Below are 9,584 nucleotides of genomic sequence, written 5' to 3'. Positions count from 1 at the left end.
GAAGGCCTCATTCTGACAGACCTCTCTCTGCAGACATTGTATTTTTATGAGCTTACTGCTGAGTTCTACTGCTGTGTGCTGCCTTATATTCAACTTTCATTTTCAATATGCAATGCAACTGTATCTTTATAACCCCAAACACCCTTCACATTGTCATAAAGGCACACAATGATGTAGGCCCATGTTGCTAAAGCACCAACACTGCATTACGTAATAACTCCACAAAATATAATACATTTTCATTTCATTGTGTAATAACAGTCAATTTGTAACAATCTCCCGAATTTTGCAATAAACAGCCTGAACCCAACATGTAATAAATTTTCCCACATTTTGCAATAAATTATTAAATATTGTGGTTGCCATTGAAAAACGTGGGAGTTGCACTTTTTTATGAACTGCATTTTGAATAATCTGAAGCTTTTTGCAGTCAACCGTGCAAGAAATAAAAGCATGAATTTGTTTTTTCAGGTCAGCCTTTGTCCCTGAGTTTGGCTCTATTTGTAAGATGGTAACAAGCTGATCTTACTTCTGCTTTTATGTGGTTATTTACTACTAAGATCAGCCCCAAATAACGCCAAGCAGAACACCACAGGTAATAGGAGTCTAATTTAAGTAATATAATAATGTAATAATTTACACACAAGGTAAAATGTACAAATGTATAACATACTGCTTGCATGTAGGTGAATTATTACATAATGCAGCCTTATTACATAATGTGTTGTTACACACCTAGATGTTGGACATAGGGTGAAGTGGCAGAAATAGTCAAAGCCTTCAATTATACTTCACAATACACATTAAAATAGGTTAGAACTTTATTGTTTTAATCTGGTTAATTTTTTGGTAGTCCTTTTTATCCCGTATGGGGTCCTGATGTGTCGTTAATAAATTATCATGAACAGAGTAAATCTGCATGATGTAAAGGGGTTGGAAATACCACATTCTGTAGTTACAAATGTCGATATAAAAACACTATGGTCATACTGTCATATTTCACTGTTGAAATACAGCAATGACAGTCATGTGGGTACTGTATTATGTCTTTAATGTCATATGTTAGATTCTCCATCTCTGTTAGATACAAAATAGACAAAAATAATTTTATATATTTTTCAGAAATTTTCAAAAACATTGTCAAGTGATCACAACATAAAATAATCAATGACAATCTTAATTATTAGCAAGTAAAATGCTATTAGCAAAATAAGTTTCTTTTACTTTATCATAGACTATATAATCACAATTTCTTCATATGTTCACTGTGATTTCTCTGTAAATATTTTTAACATCATAGTGAAATGAATGACAATCTCTGTGTGATCTGTTTTCAAGATTAAAAAACAAACAAACTGAAGCTGAGAAAAGAAAGCAAAACATTGAATCACTGAATAAAAGAGGCCCGTCTTCTGTGTTGAATAAAGAGTTAAAATTACAGTCAAGCACAGTGCACATAAAATTTAATATTTCTTTGAGGCACTCATTGCCTTGCAGCTCTATGTTCCCAACTGTAATAGTCGGTGATAAACTCTCGGTACAAGTAAGCTTTAACAAATCATAGTTAAATAAATCATCTGTCGTGGACAGTGATAGGAGCTTATCCAGTTGAGGCACAATAATATTTTTATGATCATTTTCTAAACAAAAGCAACATGATAAAGATTGGAACATAACAAAAAGGAAATTAATTTTCTGCATGGCCAGTCAGAGTTTTGTCATTGGTATGTGCAGGCTGTTCCAGGGTCCCATCCATAACTCTTCCTCGTCTGATAATGTGTGGTCACTGTGGGACTCCAGTGTCTCCCTACTGTCCTTGTGGTTGTCAACAGAAGTCTCTTGCTCCTCGCTGACACATGAGCCACTGCTGTTTCTGTCAATCAAAGCCTTGGCAATATTGGTTTTGGACCCAAAACTTCTAAGATCTGTGATGGTGGATCCCAGGGAGCCACAAGAGGACCGAGTGTTGAGGTTGACATCCACGTTAGAGGGAACACATGTACCTGTTCCATTTTCTGTGTTGTTTCCTGTGCCCTCAATGCTAATAATTGGAGGGGGTTCTTCATGAGTCACACCCAACTTGTCAAGTTTTTTAAAATGCTTACCGAGCCGGCACGGAGAGCCTATTTTCAAGTTGTTTGGGTGGGGTGGCCGCCTAGTTCGGACAATAGTGCCATTCTGTGCGAGGTAGATGTTCCCGTTGATGTTGCTGTGGCTGTTGGGTAGCCTGTTCCGCTGGGTCTCTGTGGTGCTCTCCTCTCCTGTGGAGCTGGTCTCATTCTCCCGATCTGCCACCAACTTAATCCGCTTCTTTTTCCCAGGCTGAGGAGGAGAGAAGGGGTCAAGGTCAATATAATTTTTATTCAGAAGGTACACTAGAGTTTCACTGAAACAAACACAAACAGAGCAGATAGAGTTGTACACTAAGTATCGAGATCATGGTATTCACAAAAATTCTTGCCATAATTTACTTCCTTGTCTCAGGAAAAATACAAAAAAAGGTTTTTGAATTCATGGTCATGTGAATTTGATAAGTTGTGACTCAGACAACTTCCTCACAGACACTGACATCCAACCATACAATACTACTAAATAATTTTTATATGTGTGATAATATTTTTGGAACATAAACCCTATTTTAAGATCAAGTATCAGTTCTGTGTTAGAGTTCGTGGCGAGAAATCTTGGTTTTCTATGATATGGAAAAGAGTAATACTAAAAGTAATCATTTCAACAGGAAACGTTCAGTCAAGGCAGAAAATATGGCAGCATGCAAAATTCTCACAGCAGAAACAAGAGCATAGTGTTATACTAACAGTAAAGGCCTAAAAACACACTCAGAAAACATCAAAGAGAAGAACAAGTCAAAGACGTGAGAAAGAGAGCAAAACTGATATTTTGCAGCGGGAAACCACCAACGTTCTCCTTGCTAAGGGTAGATGAGGAAAAAGTGGATGTTTGAAACACACTGTAGTGGAAAGCAATATTTCTTCACTCCCATGCAAGGGTAATTGATTTTATTCACTCTTACTTCACAGTGGACAATATATCTCTCTAGAAGGCAGTTGAGCTTCCCTCAGACTCTGAATCAGCACCTTCTGTGTCTCCCGGCTCCTTTGACGCATCTGATCTTGAGCCACTGGCTGAAGTTTTGTCAGAGGAGATGGCATCCTCGTCCACCTCAGTGATAGGGGACAGTCCGCCGTATGTCTCTTCAGAGCTGTACAGGGGACTAGCGTAGGGGGCAGAAGGCCCAGGGTCTTCAGATGCAACACTGGACCTCTTAGATGATGCTTCATCACTGAGCTCACTGGCTGACTGGCTGCTCTCGTCAGCTGGTTCTTCCTCATCCTCTTCTTCGCTCTCCTCTGTGATTGTGTCCTCAGATCCACGGCTCAGGATGGACTTTTGGGAACTCCGACTGCCACTGGTGGCCCGGGAACCCGCTGAACTCGCCACGCTGCCCAGGGAACTCTGGTCTGTCATCTGACTGCCAGATGAAGGCCCTCCACCAGACTCTGACCCAGACGCTGTCCTCTGGCTGGACCCACGAGAGGAAGAGCCTTCACCTCCTGACACTGACTCTGCCTCGCTTGCCGTCCCTGTCCCTGACTCGGCCTCACTGAGTTCTTCACTGGACTTCTCTGAGGTTACTGCGCTTCCTGATGATTTGGTTCTCTGTGATGACCTAACACTTGAGCCAGATAAAGAGGCAGCGTTGCCACTACCACTGCCACTACCACTGCCACTACCACTGCCACTACCACTGCCACTGCCACTGCCACTCCCACTCCCACTCCCACTGCCACTGCCACTGCCACTACCACTGCCACTACCACTACCACTCCCACTCACGCCTGAAGCGCTGCTCTCCCTGCTGGCCTCAGTAGCTGATGATCTCATGGAAGAGCGGGCGGAAGAGGCACTTTCTCGAGTGCTCCCTGAGGCCTCTTCCTCCTCCGACTCTTCATCAGAGTCTCTCTCTGTTCCTGAACCCTTTTCTGTGCTTGTTTCCTTCTCTGTTCCTGTCCCTGTTCCTGATTCTGTTTCTTTCTCGGAATCTGACTCTTTTTCGGACTCTGACTCTTTCTCCGTTTCTGACTCTTTCACTGTACCCGATGACTTCTCTGACTCTGATTCTCTTTCAGTCCCCGATTCTTTCTCACTGACAGATTCCTTCTCAGTTTCCTCCCCTTCAGATTTGGACACGCCTTCCTCATCAGAATCGCCCAGCTCTTCATCAGGCTCCTCCTCTGAGTCCACAGTGCTCTCGTTAGCATCATCCCGGTCTAAATCTACTTTCAGATAATCTCTGTCAACACTGCTTCTCTCAGATTCCTCATCAGAGCCTTTCTCCTTACTGCTTCCACTTGCACCTGCTTCTGGCTCACTTTCTGTCACACTAATAGAGACTTTAGACTTCTTATCATCCTCACTGGCTGCTTGTGAGGCCTCCTCGTCTTTCTCGCTGCCTGTGGCTGAGCCACGACTCACACTACTCTGTGATTTCCTCCGGATCTGTAACTTGTTGCCTAAGTTGATTTTCTTCAAAACTTTGCCAAGCCGGCTGCGGGTATCAGACTTGCTGTCGATTGGTCCCGTAAGGGCTGGTCCGTCGGTCAGACTCTCCTGGCTGTCAATACGGCGGGCTGACATCAGTTTGGCGTAATCCTTGTCCTTCTTCCCGGCACCAAACATCTTGAACATCTTGGCTTTTTTCCATGGAGATTGGCCAGAAGGACCAGCATCAGATGGCTGTTCTCCTCCCTTGCTGGCTGCCAGGAGTTTGCTGAGTTTCATGACAGACTTCAGTTTCTTGGCAGCCTTAGAAGGCTCGCCCTCTGCTGCTGGCTCAGCTTGTTCGATTTCATCCTCTGGCGGCACATCCCTAAATGCAACCCGCTTGGGTGTACCTCCACCCCGCATGCCGCCACGGCCCCTGCCTCTGCCTCGGCCCTAAGACAGTCATATTTAATTTAGCAACCTTTTGTGATGAAAAAGCCACAATGTTGGAATGTCACCAAGGGCTGACACTGCTGTTTCAATAATACAATGGACACACAACCAATTAAGGCAATAATTATTGACATTATCTTTGAGAATTCACATCTAAGGAAGGGTAATACCTCAGGGCCATGAGGACTGTAGTAATACCCATCATCCTCCATGATCACCTCTCCATATTCATCATACATCGGAGTAATTAGCCTCCTCCGACTGCCGTACTGAGGAAGGTCATACCTGAGAAATAGTCATACAAAATATGAAAAATAATAAGGAAGGCATCAGAAAAAATGATTAGTTTTTTTTTCTCTCTACATTCTGTACGATAAAATGAGACAAGCAAATGCTTTCAACCAACATACCTTCTGCATCGTGTTAGGTTATCCTTTAACATAGCGAGTACTGTCAGATATGTCTAAGCATTAATATCACTGCCAGAATCATAAAATTCCTTACTTTGTTCTTTTTTTTTTTTTAACTCCTTCTTCTTAATCTTCCACTATTATAACAGTCTGGCCCCATTCATTGCTGCTTTTGATCTTTTTTTGTAGTAGCAATATCTTTGATCAGATATGCAGTAATTGCTGTAGTGATTTGCTGCTCTTCCTAAAAATCACTTGGCAAGTTTGGAGAGATATAATAGAGAGAAAAAACATTCAGGAAGCTTTTACAAAAATAAATATAGCAGAGTACATATTTATGCTGAGATGAGAACCAGTGGAGTAACAAGTATTGAATAAAAGCCCATCAAAACACTTTAAAACTGATAAAATCTGTTAAGTCTGTTTTGTTTTAAATTCAGGAGCAGGTTTGGCTACATTGCTTTTATCAGGGGAGTGTAAATGAGACTATCCAACCACACTCCCTACTAAAGAGAGCAGAATGCACTGTTTTATTTCTTCTTCAAAAGGAAGATGAAGATATTTAATTATGTTTCTATTGCTTGGTTGTTTCAGTGTTGATGGCCAAATATACAGAACAGATCATTGATATTGATTATTATTGACAATTATTCTTCTTGCTCCACAATGTTTAATCATAGAGGAGCCTAAACAAAAGAGGCTGATGGCAATTTGTGTCACTGCCACCATCTGAACACATGCTCTGAGGACCATACGGTCGGCTGATTGCTGGATTAAAAGCTTGACCGCCGTTAAAGTGTGCCCCTCCGTGCAAATAGAAACAGATCAAAGGCATCCGTTGACAGCGATGATACACTCATTTGCAATAGTAACTTTTACAATGAACTTTGTGACATGCCAGTAAAATGTAATTACAGCCTGTTGCAAATCAAGGCCAGTGTGAGTCAGACTCAGTGAGCAACAGCTGAGGTAATTATAGTCGGTAAAGATGACAGGTAGGTCAGTGAGCAACACAGAGGTAATTACAAAACTTAATTTCAATATGGACAGTTTTTAACATTTGTCACACTTCCTTCCAGCGATTTGAGCCTGTAAGGTGCAAAAAGCTTCTCTCTCTTTTGATAAAACTGCAGCGTAATTCCCCAGAGAGGTGCAAGTCACCTGCCACAGAGAGGGAGCGCTTAATGAATAACAATTTCTCAGCAGCTGTTACAGCTTTGAGTTCCATGTTTTTCCTCTTTAGACCATATGGGCAATGTAACTAGCAAACCAGAACACTGTCTATCCAATAAACCATGCGAAAACACTCTCAGGTTCCCGACTCAAGGCGGCATAATTGATTTCATTTGATGGGAGTAGAGAGGGTAAACGCTTGGATGGTATGTACTGCTGAAAGGGCAGCATAAGTTATGCTCATCATTTTTATTCTGAACTTCTTTAAAATGTTCTCCAACCCCCAAGGACCTAAGCGCTGGGAGCTGGAAGGCAAGGTTGTGATAAATAAGCCCTAACGATGTAATTTTTTAACTTTAAATGAACCGATGGAGATCAGCTCCATGGATTTAAGAAAGACTGATGAGAGATGAGACAGTCCGTGGGCTGCATGCTCACCCTTGGTCGTAATTATAGTAGTCCTGCGTGTAGTAGTCCTGGCCTGGATCGATACCTGACTCCATGGAGAGTTCCTGCATTTCATAGAGGCAGAGAGAGAAATTACTCAGCACTCCTTGGAGAAAAACAGAAAAAGAAGAAGAGCAGCAGCAGCAGCATACAGGGTGAGTATACAGCAGTATGACTACAATCCCTGTGAATTAAGGAAAGCAGGAGTGTTTCTACCTCAGGTCTCAGAAGAGATGGCCTCAGCAGTTGCTGTTGCTGCCAAAGATTAGTACAGAAGAAGGATAAGGTAATGGAAGGAAGGGACGGTCAGGAGACACACAAACATAAGGAAGAGTTCACTCTACACACCTCTCTTATGTTTATTGCTAAGTCTGTTATAACCATGGAAGAGGGTTGATGAAATATCCAATAATTAATATGGAAAAAAAGCAAGGAAAAAGAGGGAAGAGGTTAACCAAACAATTGCAATTAAGTGCAACAAAAAAATGTAATATCCTGCATATATCGACAGTTCACAGATTATTTGAAGGTGACAATAAAGACTTTAGTGTCAAACATTGTCAAGCAATTTGTTTGGTCCCTGATTGTTATTTTTTTCATCAGAGGAGAAAAACTCACCCAAATGCTTATCTGCTGTTTGACAGGAACATTGGAGAATACAACAGACTTTTGAATCGAACCTAAACTGTAATGTCAGTGTCAGAAGTCCTATCACTGGAATCTCATCTTAATCTCATTCAGTGTTTCCATCAAGTAATTGTAGATAAGAATAATAGGATATAAGCTGCCTCAAGCTCAAGAGTGACAAAATGTCTTGGCACAACAAAAAGATAAAAACAAATCACAACAGAAATGCTTACCTGTCTGCCGTAGCCTCGCCTGCTGTGTGGTGCAGAAAGGAGGGAATAAGACAAATAATGAATATGGATTGACAGCAATATTTCAAGTGCTTTCAGATAAATTAAATGTTAAGTCTACAGGACTAGCTTGTCTACATTCTGCTGACCAGTGAGGAAATTGCAGCTTTACTTACTGTGCATTTTCATGTCTTAAATTACAGTGTAGCAGACCTCAGTTCAGTTTTAAAAAGGGTGCCTAAGGCCACAATGTTATCATGCTGGTGTGGGCTGTCCCCCCCCCTCCGTTATCTCATCCAAACAGAGAGAAAAAAAAGATACAATAAATGCAAATATCAAAGAGGCTGGGAAGATTGGAATTTGAAAAAGTCAGTGTTTATACAGACATATCTAGAGCATCTCCTAGCAGATATGAAAAGGACATTGCGAATCAGGGAGGAATTACTGACTCAAAGAAAGTTAATAAAATTGTCTTCGGTTGTCACGTCATAATGTGCCATTTTCTTTCAACAGACGGCAATGTTTTTTAGCTAAATTGAAGCAAGTAAATCACAGGAATTTCACTCTATCAGACACATAAAAAACAACTCAGAGCTGCTCCTGAAGACAACAGTGCAGTGCATTCAGTACAAGTCAATGAGAAACGGCGAGTAATGTAGCAACCCAACTGAAACCTCCAGGTTCACAAGCGTACAACTGTAACCTGTCTGGGCCCATAAATAATGACGACTTTCACACTCAGATATATGGCCAAGCAATGAGGTGAGCTTCCTCGGGAGGGCTGTAATCTGTTATTATGGGCAGGGACCAGGGGACAGGGCAGAGCCATATGGCCACACCTCCCAGGCAGAGGGGATGATGGGAGTGGGATCTGATGGATGACCTCTTGGCTTGGCTGCTGGCTACTGCTGCTTCATACAACATCAAGAAAAATGGCCCAGTGGACAGCAGCCATAGGAAGTTTGCACAAGAGGGGACTTCGGGGAAGATGGGTGATAAGGTAATGTTGCAGAAAAAGAGCTGAAAGAGGTGAGCTCGACAAGACTTGAATACTGATGAACCCAGTGTATTATATCTATATTTTTTAAGGTAATCTTGGTTTCACACATAACTTACATTTTTTATTGCATATTTCTATATAGAAGTAATAAAAATAGGTCTTATTATTCTGCTGCAACAAATATATTAACCAACAAAATACAGCTCATTGTAGCAGAAATCATAAGTACTTTGACATTCTGTTAAATATCCTTATCCTTGTCAGGTGTTAGATGAGAAGATTGATACCACCCAGACTGAGAGTGGTATTGATCTTCTCACCTAACTCTCAAAAAACAAAAACGAATAAGCGTATTTTGCGTACTGTTGAACTATTCATGGAAAACATAATGTAATATGTGGTGCAAGAGCAGGTGGATGATTTCATACAACAAAAGATCTCTCTGATCAGCATTTTGTGCAAACATAATGTACTAGTTTTTTTGTACACCCTTTGCTATGAAAATGGTCTATGGTTTTAAAATGTATACCTAAAACATACTTTGTCTCTCCCGTCTGGCAGTGAGTTTAATTACACAAACACTCTAGATGTGTGCTAATATCTCCAATGAGGAACAGCTACACCATTGCTTATCCGTATTTGTCCTTTCCGTCAATCACTGTAAACCTTCCTCTTTTTCATTTGGAGCATCAGAAACTTTTTTTGGATGCTTTCCGCCATACTCATAGCTGCTGTAGCCCA

At 41.3% G+C, this 9,584-nt stretch overlaps 1 protein-coding gene across 3 annotated transcripts in view; it reads right to left on the bottom strand.

Annotated features, from left to right (window-relative positions):
* Positions 1 to 1,032: 1,032 nt before the first annotated feature.
* The window catches only part of pcdh15a (protocadherin-related 15a), a 212,625-nt gene continuing 204,073 nt past the window's right edge, over positions 1,033 to 9,584 (bottom strand). The window contains exons 34-39 of one of the 3 annotated variants that reach the window (XM_051376221.1): positions 7,847 to 7,868; positions 7,203 to 7,241; positions 6,978 to 7,051; positions 5,127 to 5,241; positions 3,032 to 4,956; positions 2,226 to 2,322 (exon numbers count right to left, since the gene is read on the bottom strand). In XM_051376221.1, coding sequence (XP_051232181.1) covers positions 3,055 to 4,956; positions 5,127 to 5,241; positions 6,978 to 7,051; positions 7,203 to 7,241; positions 7,847 to 7,868 — 2,152 coding nt within the window. In that variant the 3' untranslated portion in view covers positions 2,226 to 2,322; positions 3,032 to 3,054. Of the gene's footprint in view, positions 2,323 to 3,031; positions 4,957 to 5,126; positions 5,242 to 6,977; positions 7,052 to 7,202; positions 7,242 to 7,846; positions 7,869 to 9,584 lie in introns of all 3 variants that reach the window. The other 2 variants (XM_051376201.1, XM_051376212.1) reach the window with 2 other exon arrangements.

This window comes from Dicentrarchus labrax, unplaced genomic scaffold, assembly GCF_905237075.1.
Source record: "Dicentrarchus labrax unplaced genomic scaffold, dlabrax2021, whole genome shotgun sequence".
Lineage (NCBI taxonomy): Eukaryota > Metazoa > Chordata > Actinopteri > Moronidae > Dicentrarchus > Dicentrarchus labrax.
This window is presented reverse-complemented; position numbering and strand designations above follow the sequence as displayed.